Consider the following 14,318-nt stretch of genomic DNA (forward strand, 5'->3'; position numbering starts at 1 on the left):
CTTTTCAGTCTCCTGAAGGGGAATAGGTTTTTTCATGCCCTCTTCACGAATGTCTTGGTGTGCTTGGACCATGTTAGTTTCTTGGTGATGTGGACGCCAAGGAACTTGAAGCTCTCAACCTGCTCCACTACAGCCCCATTGATGAAAATGGGGGCATGCTCCGTCCTCCTTTTCCTGTAGTCCACAATCATCTCCTTTGTCTTGATCACATTGAGGGAGTGGTTGTTGTCGTTGCACCACACGGTCGTCTCTTACCTCCTCCCTATAGGCTGTCTCATGGTGTTGTAGTCGTGCCTGGCCATGCAGTCATGAGTGAACAGGGAGTACAGGAGGGGACTGAGCACGCACCCCTGAGGGGACACAGTGTTGAGGATCAGCATGGCGGATGTGTTGTTACCTACCCTTACCACCTGGGGGCGGCCCGTCAGGAAGTCCAGGATCCAGTTGCAGGGTGTTTAGTCCCAGGGTCATATACATGATCAATGTTATCCAGATACTAATGCAGTTATGACATGCATACATTATCTTGTTATGAAAGATAACAGTTGATGAATAATGATACCGAACAATGGCTTTAGTAGCACTTCATATGCTTCAAAGTACTTGGCTTTGTAAAGGGGGCCAATCCACATCAGCCCACCCTTGACCTTCGTTGAGAGTTAAGGTTAGGATTAAGGTAAGGGAAAGTCATTCAAAAGTTGTTAAATCGCTTAATACGTTGGCGCCTAAATATGCTGACTTCTTTGTACAGCTCAGCAGCCATTTTGCGGTAGTTAAGTTCATCGTTTTCATCATCATAAACCCTGTTTATCGCCAAGGGTGAGTCAAAAACATAATTTTCATCATCATATACCCTGTTTATCGTCACGGGTGAGTCAAAAACCGGAGTCGATTTGCCCACCATTTTCTTCCACAGTCTTTTATTTGTAAATAATAAAAATGAACTCTTGAATATAAAACATACACATCAGTAGAGCCACATCTGTTATACAAACAAGAAATGTTGAAGTGAATACTTCTTTCCTAGATATGGTGTTTTGAGTGGAAACTCATGGACTGTAAACAATCAGTATCGTGGAGTAATACCGACAAAGGAAAGGGCAGTGGGCCGCACCGCAAGAGGTTCAACTAAAACATCAGCTAACAAAACCTTTGTGGGTTTTTAAATTCAGTCCAAACCATGATAAAATACGGGGATTAAAGTTTTGCTGTTAAAGAAACAAGGTGGCATGTGTTGCAAATAGTCATGTTGGTTTTGGCTGCTATGAGGAGAAACTGAAAGGTCTGCTGGCTCCCCCTTGTGGTTGGGCACCGCTCAGCGGCTCTCAAAGCACAGGGCAAGGGGCTCAGATCTGTTTCCATAGGACTAGGAATGTTTGGATCGTTTTGTGTGTGTAAATATCGTCCCCCTGACTCATATTTACAACGTGTGTGTGTGTTTATAGGTGATAGTTGTATAGTCAGATACACTCATTTGATAATCATATATATCTATATCTTTTATCATTTATGTCATAATTATACTTCATATACATTAATCTCTGTTTTTATACACACATTCTCTACCTAGCCCCACTGCCAAAGACTATAGTTAAAACACTTAGCTCCTCAGATAGTCAGTTCGCTCAGTACTACGATACAGCACTGTTCTCCAAAGGGTTCAAAAGGAACACAAGAAAATAAAAAAGTATTTTGGAGACTTCCTAATATGGATATTCATACGCAGAGTGGGAGGTGTGGCCTGGGCGGAGCTTATTCCCCCGGTGTCCGCCCTTGGATGGCGGATGGCTTTTCTGTTTGTATTCATATTCAGTACGAGCAAACTGTACAAGTACATGCAACATACAAGCTGGCCTAAAGTATGTGGAACTAACACACATTTAGTCTAGTCTCTTTTTAAGTTATTCGTCTGGCTTTCGTTTTACAAAAAAATGTGCATGCAGCTTGGGCCGGGGTCCCGAGTCATGCTGCGCCCGCCACACTCGCCGGGGGTGACGAGACCTCTGCTGGTCTGCAGACCACCGTCACTCGAAACCAAATATGCACACAGGGAGTCTGCACCACATTCTCAACTCTAGGCAAATAGAATATGGAATAAAATAGATCTAACCATAATTTGGCCCTTTTTTTTCTCTTTCGCAACCATTTGTTGTCTGAAAAAGAATCAAGCTTTTGTGCTTGCTTTGATCTTAGAACAAGTATTGTCTTCACCTGTGCAGTCTCCCTCCCCTAACAGGTTGCGCAATCACGCCAATCCTCACAGATATAGCAATGCCATGACGACCTCAATGCTGAAACGCATTTTGATGGGCAGCTGTCGGCAGGGTATCTTCAACATTTTCCCTTTGTCTCCTGCACACTCTTTATGGCCTCACAATAACCTATTCACTGATTGGCTACACCAAGCCTGAGCTGACATCCCTTGTGCCCCCTAACAGAGTGGGCTGCATGAGTCCCTTCAATCTCAGGAGCACAAGCCATAACACACTCAACGGAGGGAGAGGAGGAATGGAGAAAGAGGGGACAAAACAGGAGATGTCAGAGAGGAGGAGGATGGATACATAAAAAGGAGGGATGAGAAATAGAAGAGGTGAGACTCAGGAGCAAGGCCTAGCAGCCCAGAGAAAGGAGAGAAGACAGAAGGAGGGAGGCATGGGAAATGATTGTCTGACTTCAGCTAAACTTTGATTGGCTAGTTCTCGCTCTCCCTCTCTTTCTCTGTATATCTCTATCTGTCTGGCTTTGATTTGCTTAAGGTTTATCTTGGCCCTAGGGATGTGGTCATGCACTCTGGTCAGTTGTGGTCCATTGGTTGTTGTCCATTTGGGGTTGTGGTTGCGTTGTGGTCACTAAGAGCGCATACCAGCTGGTCCTGAGCTGTCCAGGGATGTCTGGGATGCCCGCCGCGTAAGCGAGGCTAAGGTAGGGTCCACCAATGAGGAAGGAGGAAACAATTTGTACCAGCCAATCACTGTGCTGGAGAGGTCCAGCTCCTCCAATAGGATCTGTGCAACTCCCATGAAGCATTTGTGATCCAGTCGCCCGTAGTCGCCCCAGACTATTACCTGTGGAGAGGGACAGAGATAAGGCCCACAACTTCAAGCACACACGTACACATTACACACACACGCACACAGACACACAAGCAGTACAAGTTCCCGGTGTTATTACCTGGAGGACTTTCCCCTGTGGGCTTTCCTCAAACAGCAGGGCCTGCTGGTAGAGTGGCTCCAGGGTTTTACGTGCAATCTTGGTTTTCTTTTTGGCTTTACAGGCTCCGTTATCCAGCAGGTAGGCCTTGACATAGGGTGCTGCAGAGACAGAGTGGTGTGGGGGAGAAAGGTGAGGGAATGGAGAACAGACACACTTATCTGGGATTGTGTGTGTGTGTGTGTGTGTGTGTGTGTGTGGTACCTGGGAGTGATTTGGACCCTGGTTTGGGTGTAAGGCCACGTGCTCTAATCACCTCCACCTCTAGCTGGCCTTTTTTGTCCATCATTCCGATCTGAACATCTCCTGTAAACCATACACGGTATATCATTAGTGGTGTGTACTCAAGGGAATCTAGGCTTCCCCAAAAATTGTACCCCAAAAAATAAATAAACACATAAAATAACGTATCTTTCATCTCCTTGTGTTTCATGAGCCTTAAATGTACTTTATCTCACCGGAGAAAGCATACAAATGAGTGAAACAGCGCCCCTCTGTCTCTGTATGTGTAGCCCATCTATCTGATGTCGTCTGTTCAAAAAGAGTGTGACATTTTTGCCGATCGTAGCATTGAATGTAAGGGAAGCCAGAGAGAATTTGGCCCCCTTGATAAAAAAATATATGAAATAATAGCCAATCAGCGTTGAGATAAACTGAGTGAGCTCAATTGTGAACGGTCCTTGCGCACCAAAAAAAAGTGTAAAGGGAAGCCAGTTTGGATTTGGCTTTACACCAATCACATCAAATTAAAAGCAGAACGTCATTTACACAATTGATTTTATTTTTGCATCTCGTTGTGTCACTGTCTTCCAGTGGCTAGCTAGCGAAAATCGTTCCTTTCCTAACTAGTGATGGATAGAGATATGGATTTAGACTTGTGGTTTTATTGAATTCTCCCTCCATTTTGGCCAATGATTATAACAGCGATACTAATCCAACCATTAGTTCATACCTTGTTGTGCCCCTGGCCTGAGAGGATGGAAGTTCAATATGTAGCTAGATGTAGAAGGCTAACATTAACTAGCTGGCCTGGCACATCATTGCCCATGAAAGGAATTTAAGTTAGCGAGCAAGCATTTTAGCCAGGTAGCCTAGGACAACAACTAAAATTGTGTACTGTATGACAGAGTGATGAAAGAGAGGAGGATGGCGTTTCTCTACAAGTAGTATGAGTCAACATGTTTTTTCTACTTACACAAACACACGCGCGTGCACACAGACACACACAGACACAGACACAGACACAGACACAGACACAGACACACACACACACACACACACACACACACACACACACACACACACACACTAATCAGCACCATGGACAGCCACCTCATATTTAGCTTATGTTTATTGAACTAAATTGTTTTTGGCATCTTTTAGTTGTCACTGTATTAAACTAAGCATAGGTGATTTGATGATGTTGAAGTTCAAATGGGGCTGGAATAGTTGAGGCAGCTCCTGTTTTCTTTTCGGCGGTAACTCTCTGTGGTTCTAAATCAATAGTTGTTTAGCAGTCCGAAAATGTCAGAAACATTAACTTGCTTGACCATGCTGTAGGTCTGTTTGTTACATGCAATGTGCTTTGTGGACTTCACCAGACAGAGGTTGCTCTCTGGTTTTGTGATGAAACAAAGGTGTGGTTGAATTTATTCTGCCACTGTGTCTTCTTATTGTCTCGACCTTTAGGCCTCTATATCAAGGCATATGAACTAACAGGTTATAGAGCAAACAACGCAATTATCACAACACACTGTCATGACTGTCCTGATCAGGTCAGGTTACAGTTGACCACAACCCTACAGATGATCTCTCAACCCCAACAGAGGAGGAGAGATCTAGGGGTCTGAAGATGTGGGGGTTTTATGACCCCTCACGCCCATGGTAAATCTTAGGCCACAGACAAATTCCTTTGTCCTGTTACTATGGAGAACCAGCCTCAGAACATTAAACATGAAATAAAGGGACTTTGGAACAATGGTTTCCATCAGCCACAATGGTGGTCATGACGATAGACGGAATATGAAAATGTATGTCATTTTTGTTTTGTTATTAAATGTTAATAGATTACATTATTATGAAAACATTGTAACATCAACAGTTTACCTAGTATATGTTTGATGTTTATACATTGTACGTTGTATGGAAAATGTCCAAATCAAAGAGAATGTTTTGGTAAAGATGAAATGTGAAGATAGTTGGATTTGAGTAAAATCTAGACCTTGCCCATAACTTGGTACGCCCAGAGAATTGCCCTAAAGGCGGTTACGCCCACTTCTGACACGAGGGTATAAAACCTGTGAGTAAAGAATTTACAGATAAGACTAAGTGACCCAAGCTGCAGTCGAGGTCTAAAAAGTCAATGAACCCAAAACGCAACACAAGTTTGAAGACAAGGAAATCTTTTTCTACCCATGCTACGGATGAGTAGCTGTGTCTAAGCGGGTGAATTCAAGTCAAACCACCTAGCCTCCACCTCCCATTGAATCGTGGTATCTACACTGTTTCATTCCTACGCTGTGAGCTCTGAGCTACAGAGCTGTCTATCCTCAGAAGAGCCCTTCCAGAACAAGGACGAGGGAACAGACTCCTAAGCCAAAAGGACATCGTGAGGACGACCAGAGAGGTGCACCGGAGAAGTGCGTCATTGAGCAGCCTGAACGGTCCCCTGAACGGTCTACGCGGAGAATCCACAGAGACCTTCCCCACGTAATTACATAATTATATTCTGACCCATAAGAGCGGCAGATTGGGGCAAGGCTAGAGTTAGAATAAGCATAGCTGACAAACTCACCCAAATGTATATTTCTCTCGTGTACTTTCTCTTTTTCTCTCTCTTTTAAATCCCCATTTTGGGTAACACGCGCCATGGTGTGTTGGCCCGTTATACTAAGTTCTACTCAATAGCCTAGAATGTGTTTTTGTGTATGTGTACATTTTATTATCATTTTAGCTTTCTAGCAAATAAATACTCAACTAAGATTGGTGTGGTACGAACTCATTGGTGAGACCCGGGTCCGTGCAGATTCCCGGATTATGCGAAGTTCAGAACGAGATTGTAGAGGTAACTGATTAATTAGCGGCTGTTGTAAAATCGATATTCTGATATTCTTTGAGTTAATTTGGGAAATAGAAACTCAATAAAAACGTATTTTCCCATGGTGCCCCAGGTTAATGAGTTAATAATTGCTTGATTCAGTTAATCACGCAATTAGAAACTTTTAATCATTCGATGGGCAACAGTCGTCACATTAACTAATACAACGTCACAACAACACACTGTAGGGTAAGGTTGTAATATGGCTTTTTGTCCCTGGCTTGGATTCCTTAGCGATTTTACCCACGCATCACTACTGTCCATCATATCCCTTTGTGCCACTCACCCATGGCGGGTGTGGCTAATGTTTGCCGGCCCACCAGTTGGGCGGGGCCAAGGCCATCCAGGAAGTCACTGAACTGACTGTCAACCCCCAGCCTCATCCCCGAGAAGATTAGACTGGAACACACATAAACACACTGAGGTTAGACTACTGAAGATCAGAATAACGTTAAACTGGACAAGCATTGAAGTGAGAATGACACTACCACTACAAACAAAGAGAGAGTGAGGCTAGAGATACTGACTTCCCCTCAGAGCTGTAGCTATTCATGCTCCCGTCAGTGGAGTCTCTGCTGGCCTGGCGGTTCATGGCAGAGCGGGGGTACTCTACAGCCATGCCCACCTCTGTACTCCGCTGGATCTGAATTTTGTTCTTTTTTTTGCCCTTCTTCTTAGTATCCACCACCACTGCTTTTTATTACACACAACAAATACAACAACAATACATTCATATTACCAACTGGTTTTAATATGGGTGCTGGATACAGGGCTTGTGTATGGTGGGGTCTTGTTTGTATGGTCTGTCTGTGTTACCTTTCTGGGAGGTCAGCTGTGAGGTGCTGCAGCTGCGTCTGGAGGGCAGGCCTACAATGGCCACCACCCGTTGGCTGAGGCTGGAGCGTCGCTTCTTGCCCCCGCCCAATGCTGTATCTGATTGGCTGCCGTCCGTGTGCTCAATGCCATAGATCTCACCACTCACACTGGTGCTCTTCAACATGCTGCGGCCTGACGCACGCATCGCCTTGCTACACACACACACACACACACACACACACACACACATTTTGTAGTCTTTACTGCAACACACAGGTGTGTGCGTGTGTGTGTGTGTGTGTGGTTCTTTTTACTTGAAGCGTCCCCGGGGTCTCTCTGACTGGATGGATATGTAGCTGGTACTACTGATGCGGGAGGCACTGCTGGTGCGAGAGATGGCTGACACGTCGCTGACATCACTGTCTGAAGACTTGCGGGATACGTTCTCACAGCTGGTTCTCCTCTGGTCCTTATACAGCTATAGAGAGAGGATTAGAGAGGGACAGGATGAGAAGAAATATTCACATCTATTTCATGCCAATAAAGTTGACTGAATTTAATTATTTTTAATTGAGAGGGGGGATAGAGGAGTGAGGGGTGAGAGAGAGGCAAGATGAATATGGAGAGATGGTCATAAATATGGGGAGTGAGAGAGAGGGACAGAGAAATGGAGAGAGGTCAGATGAGCTCCTGCAGTTTTCAGCATGTTCTTAACAAAATTTAGATTTAGAATTAGATAAACTTTGATTTTTTTGTCAGGAACATATACAGGATGCTACCCTCTACAACATAACCTTCACTCCAAATCAAAACTCAAAACCTACAACCTGATTTTGGACAGAATTACGGAATGACCTGGAAGGCTTACAACTACCAAAGATTATTATTCCAACGCTATACAGAAAATGCTCTGGAAAACAATAGAAACCTGAAAACACCATCCAACCTGGAACTGAGCGAGTAATGTTTAGTATGAAGCTAGATTTTATTTCCAAAAGCCAAGAAGAAAATACATTACATTACTTTAGAAGGACTGAATGATCATTTAAGGCTGCCAAGCTTGATACAACTTCAATTAGCACTGAAGTGTCAAGTGAGAGGTGTCAAAGCCCTTTAGCCCAACAATGCCAAGAGAGTCGAACAGTCTACTCCAACCAAATGGAGAGGCCTTAGAAGCTTCCTCCCGCTGTTCAGAGGTAATTAAAATACAGTACCCTGTGTATGTAAAGAATGATAAGGCAAGAAAAGATCACAAAATGAAGCTCTTTATGGAAAATCAAGAGACTTTTTGCTGACTATTATAAAAATGGGAACATCAGCAACCTCATTTTCCACACAAACCATCCCCTGGCATGGCACAGTGCCACTTTAGCACACTACTCCTCTGTTAACAGGGGGGGTGTTAACGAGGGGTGGAAACTCAGGATACTAGACAACGAGGACTCTGAGTCAGCTAATATACGTATATCCCTATAAGTCTGGAACAGTATTGGTACAGGGCAACCCCAAACAGTTTCAGCTGGACTTTCAACTAATCAAAGAATTAGCCCAGCAGGAGAAGCTCTCCCTTGAGAAAGATACCCCCACCCCGAACGGGTCAGATCAGACCTCTTCATTATATAACCCCACAGACGAGCAACCCCAAGTGGAAAGTCAACCTCCCAGCACAGAGTACTACCCCCTCATTGAAATGAAGGATACATTTACCCAGCTGGAGGTAAGGCAGGTGGAGCTGGAACAGCAGGTGATTACACTTCAGTCAGCACAGACCCAGACAACAGTCCAGCACAACAACACCCCCTTAACCAGACCCGGAGAGCTGGAGGTGGAGAGAGACATATCTGCACTCTGGACTGTGGTGAGACAACTTCAACAGGAGAAAGAGCAGAAGAAGAACAGAGCACTAGAGGTGAGGATCAGACTGCTGGAAGAGAGGGTGAGGGGGATGGCATTTGACAGAGAACAACCCACTAGAGATGTGGCAAACCAAGCAGAGAAGCCAGCAGAACAGCCCACCTCAGCTCCCAACAAAAGTCTCGACACCAGAGCAGAACAGTCCACACCAGACCCTGACCATAGCATCGACATCACAGCAGAACAGACAAATGAAGAACCCCAAGCCCAGGGTATCTCACCCCCTCTGAGCACCCCCCCTGTCAGCCACCCTGATAGCCATCCTGCCTATCCCCCCACACCCACTGAGGATATAACCAAGACACAGATTGTACTCCTTATGGACTCAAATGGGAAATATATACAAGAAGAAAAACTTTTTCCCCAAACACAGTGTCTAAACTCTGGTGTCCAAACACCCAGCGCACCCTCGACCTTCTGTCTGAGGACCAACTAGGGTCACCCAGCCACATAATAATACACACAGGCACAAACGACCTGAGAACACAGCAGGAAAGTGTGGCCACAGCACTCAAGGGAGTGATAGAAGCTTCTTCTTCTACTGCTACCATACAGCGGGTAAACACAAGTATTTCCCGTGACTGTGCCTCAAAACCAAATGTTTCCTGGCCCACCACTCTAACCTGGACTTGAACAGCCTCTATGACCAGGTCCACCTATACAAGGCAGCAGTGCCCACCTTCGCCAGACTCTAAAGGACATCGCTGTCAAACTCAGCCAGCTGCCAACAATTCACACAGAAGCAACAGACACCCCGCTCAGACCAGCGAGACACTCTCCCAGACCTGTGGGACAACCCACCCCCACCCCAACCAATCAACACCCCACATAAGTCAACCATGCCCACACCCCATTTAGGTCCCCTCAGATCAGACCTATGTCCCTCCTGCCCACCCCGCAAAGTGGGCCTTAACATGGAAGTCACGCATACGCCCAGGCCGTGAGCAGGCAAACAGGCCCAACCCCCACTCTTACACTAACCCAAGCCAATGGCATGTACCAGATGCTCAGCAGGCTCTGCTCACACTTACTGGCCTGAGGCCAAACCACATGACCAACATGTGGAACACAAAGCCTTCACTATCACATCCTGGAATATCCAAGGCCTGAGGTCATCTGCCTTTGGCCTAAAGAGCAGGAACCTGGACTTCATCAAAGAAATCGGAAATACAGACATTGTTATCCTACAAGAAACCTGGTATAGAGGAGACGGACCCACTGGTTGCCCTCTAGGTTACAGAGAGCTGGTAGTACCATCCACCAAACTACCAGGTGTGAAAGAGGGAAGGGACTCAAGGGGGAAAGCTAATTTGGTATAGAGCAGACCTAACTCACTCCATTAAATTAATCAAAACAGGAACATTTTACATTTGGCTAGAAATTCAAAAGGAAATCATATTAACAGAGAAAAATGTCCTGTGTGCTACCTATATCCCCCCAATAGAATCCCCTTAGGGTGAAATCAATAATTTCCAGGCCCAGGGACATGTACTAGTCGGTGGTGACCTAAATGCTAGAACCAGACAAGAACCTGACACCCTCAGCACACAGGGGGACAAACACCTACCTGGACGTGACAGCAATTCAATCCCTTTTAGACAACTTCCTGGATAAAACATTCCAGAGTAATAGTGAAGATGTAAACTTGGCAGTAGAAAATCTTAACAGTATATTTGACCTCTCAGCTTCCCTATCAAATCTAAAAATCTCAAATAGAAAACCAAAGAAAATATTACAATGACAAATGGTTAGAGGAAGAATGCAAAAATCTTAGTAAGAAATTGAGAAACCTGTCCAACCAAAAACATAGAGACCGGAAAACCTGAGTCTAAGCTTTCACTATGGTGAATCACTAAAACAATACAGAAATACACTATGGAAAAAGAAGGAACAGAACGTCAGAAATCAGCTCAATGTAATTAAAGAATCCATAGACTGTAACCACATCTGGAAAAATTGGAAAACACTAAACAAACAACATAAAGAATTATCTATCCAAAATGGAGATGTATGGGTAAACCACTTCTCCTATCTTTTTGGCTCTATAACAAAGAACAAACAGCAAAAACATATACATGATCAAATACAAATCTTAGAATCAACTATTAAAGACTACCAGAACCCACTGGATTCTCAAATTACCTTGAATGAACTACAGGACAAAAATAAAAACCCTCCAACCCAAAAAGGCCTGTGGTGTTGATGATATCCTCAATGAAATGATAAAATATACAGACAACAAATTCCAATTGGCTATACTAAAACTCTTTAACATCCTCCTCAGCTCTGGCATCTTCCCCAATATTTGGAACCAAGGACTGATCACTCCAATCCACAAAAGTGGAGAAAAATTTGACCCCAATAACTACTGTGGGATATGCGTCAACAGCAACCTTGGGAAAATCCTCTACATTATAATTAACAGCAGACTCATACATTTCCTCAGTGAAAACAATATACTGAGCAAATGTCAAATTGGCTTTTTACCAAATTATCATACGACAGACCACGTATTCACCCTGCACACCCTAATTGACAAACAAACAAATCAAAACAAAGGCAAATAATTTCATGCTTTGTTGATTTAAAAAATACTTTGACTCATTTTGGCATGAGGGTCTGCTATACAAATTGATGGAAAGTGGTGTTTGGGCAAAAACATACGACATTATAAAATCCATGTACACAAACAACAAGTGTGCGGTTAAAATTTCTTCCCACAGGGCCATGGGGTGAGACAGGGATGCAGCTTAAGCACCACCCTCTCCAACATATACAGTGCCTTGCGAAAGTATTCGGCCCCCTTTAACTTTGCGACCTTTTGCCACATTTCAGGCTTCAAACATAAAGATATAAAACTGTATTTTTTTGTGAAGAATCAACAACAAGTGGGACACAATCATGAAGTGGAACGACATTTATTGGATATTTCAAACTTTTTTAACAAATCAAAAACTGAAAAATTGGGCGTGCAAAATTATTCAGCTCCTTTACTTTCAGTGCAGCAAACTCTCTCCAGAAGTTCAGTGAGGATCTCTGAATGATCCAATGTTGACCTAAATGACTAATGATGATAAATACAATCCACCTGTGTGTAATCAAGTCTCCGTATAAATGCACCTGCACTGTGATAGTCTCAGAGGTCCGTTAAAAGCGCAGAGAGCATCATGAAGAACAAGGAACACACCAGGCAGGTCCGAGATACTGTTGTGAAGAAGTGTAAAGCCGGATTTGGATACAAAAATATTTCCCAAGCTTTAAACATCCCAAGGAGCACTGTGCAAGCGATAATATTGAAATGGAAGGAGTATCAGACCACTGCAAATCTACCAAGACCTGGCCGTCCCTCTAAACTTTCAGCTCAAGGAGAAGGAGAAGAAGAAGGAGAAGGAGAAGACAAGGAGAAGACTGATCAGAGATGCAGCCAAGAGGCCCATGATCACTCTGGATGAACGGCAGAGATCTACAGCTGAGGTGGGAGACTCTGTCCATAGGACAACAATCAGTCATATATTGCACAAATCTGGCCTTTATGGAAGAGTGGCAAGAAGAAAGCCATTTCTTAAAGATATCCATAAAAAGTGTCGTTTAAAGTTTGCCACAAGACCACCTGGGAGACACACCAAACATGTGGAAGAAGGTGCTCTGGTCAGATGAAACCAAAATTGAACTTTTTGGCAACAATGCAAAACGTTATGTTTGGCGTAAAAGCAACACAGCTGAACACACCATCCCCACTGTCAAACATGGTGGTGGCAGCATCATGGTTTGGGCCTGCTTTTCTTCAGCAGGGACAGATGAAAAGATGGTTAAAGGAAGATGGTTAAAATTGATGGGAAGATGGATGGAGCCAAATACAGGACCATTCTGGAAGAAAACCTGATGGAGTCTGCAAAAGACCTGAGACTGGGACGGAGATTTGTCTTCCAACAAGACAATGATCCAAAACATAAAGCAAAATCTACAATGGAATGGTTCAAAAATAAACATATCCAGGTGTTAGAATGGCCAAGTCAAAGTCCAGACCTGAATCCAATCGAGAATCTGTGGAAAGAACTGAAAACTGCTTTTCACAAATGCTCTCCATCCAAGGAATGGGAAAAAATGTCAGTCTCTCGATGTGCAAAACTGATAGAGACATACCCCAAGCGACTTACAGATGTAATTGCAGCAAAAGGTGGCGCTACAAAGTATTAACTTAAGGGGGCTGAATCATTTTGCACGCCCAATTTTTCAGTTTTTGATTTGTTAAAAAAGTTTGAAATATCCAATAAATGTCATTCCACTTCATGATTGTGTCCCACTTGTTGTTGATTCTTCACAAAAAAAATACAGTTTTATATATTTATGTTTGATGCCTGAAATGTGGCAAAAGGTCGCAAAGTTCAAGGGGGCCGAATACTTTCGCAAGGCACTGTATATCAAAAAATTGTCGAGGGCACTAGAAAAATCTGCATCACCCGGCCTCACCCTACTAGAATCTGAAGTCAAATGTCTACTGTTTGCTGATGATCTGGTGTTTCTGTCACCAACCAAGGAGGGCCTACAGTAGCACCAAGATATTCTGCACAGATTCTGTCAGACCTGGGCCCTGACAGTAAATCTCAGTAAGACCAAAATAATGGTGTTCCAAAAAAGGTCCAGTCGCCAGGACCACAAATACAAATTCCATCTAGACACCGTTACCCTAGAGCACACAAAAAACTATACATACGTTGGCCTAAACATCAGCACCACAGGTAACTTCCATAAAGCTGTGAACGATCTGAGAGACAAGGCAAGAAGGGCATTCTATGCCATGAAAAGGAACATAGAATTTGACATACCAATTAGGATCTGGCTAAAAATACTTAAATCAGTGATAGAACCCATTGCCCTTTATGGTTGTGAGGTCTGGAGTCCGCTCACCAACCAAGAATTCACAAAATGGGACAAACACCAAATTGAGACTGCATGCAGAATTCTAAAAAAATATCCTCAGTGTAAAACGTAGAACACCAAATAATGCATGCAGAGCAGAATTAGGCCGATTCCCGCTAATTATCAAAATCCAGAAAAGAGCTGTTTAATTCTACAACCACCTAAAAGGAAGCGATTCCCAAACCTTGCATAACAAAGCCATCACCTACAGAGAGAAGCTGGAGAAGAGTCCCCTAAGCAAGCTGGTCCTGAGGCTCTGTTCACAAACACACCCCACATAGCCCCAGGACAGCAACACAATTAGACCCAACCAAATCATGAGAAAAAAAAAGATAATTACTTGACACATTGGAAAGAATTA

General features: G+C 43.8%; 1 protein-coding gene across 13 annotated transcripts in view; it reads right to left on the bottom strand.

The window, feature by feature from the left end:
• Positions 1 to 892: 892 nt before the first annotated feature.
• LOC110528651 (regulating synaptic membrane exocytosis protein 1) overlaps positions 893 to 14,318 on the bottom strand; it is a 65,261-nt gene continuing 51,835 nt past the window's right edge. For 7 of the 13 annotated variants that reach the window (XM_090239910.1, XM_090239897.1, XM_090239885.1 and 4 more), the window contains 7 exons: positions 7,438 to 7,601; positions 7,124 to 7,335; positions 6,835 to 7,000; positions 6,594 to 6,706; positions 3,415 to 3,516; positions 3,172 to 3,311; positions 893 to 3,065 (listed from right to left, as the gene is read on the bottom strand). In XM_090239910.1, the coding sequence (XP_090096036.1) occupies positions 2,850 to 3,065; positions 3,172 to 3,311; positions 3,415 to 3,516; positions 6,594 to 6,706; positions 6,835 to 7,000; positions 7,124 to 7,335; positions 7,438 to 7,601 (1,113 nt within the window). In that variant the 3' untranslated portion in view covers positions 893 to 2,849. The remainder of the gene's footprint in view (positions 3,066 to 3,171; positions 3,312 to 3,414; positions 3,517 to 6,593; positions 6,707 to 6,834; positions 7,001 to 7,123; positions 7,336 to 7,437; positions 7,602 to 14,318) is intronic. The other 6 variants (XM_090239918.1, XM_090239890.1, XM_090239902.1 and 3 more) reach the window with 2 other exon arrangements.

This window comes from Oncorhynchus mykiss, chromosome 1 (genome assembly GCF_057628025.1).
Source record: "Oncorhynchus mykiss isolate SJ-2025 chromosome 1, ASM5762802v1, whole genome shotgun sequence".
Lineage (NCBI taxonomy): Eukaryota > Metazoa > Chordata > Actinopteri > Salmoniformes > Salmonidae > Oncorhynchus > Oncorhynchus mykiss.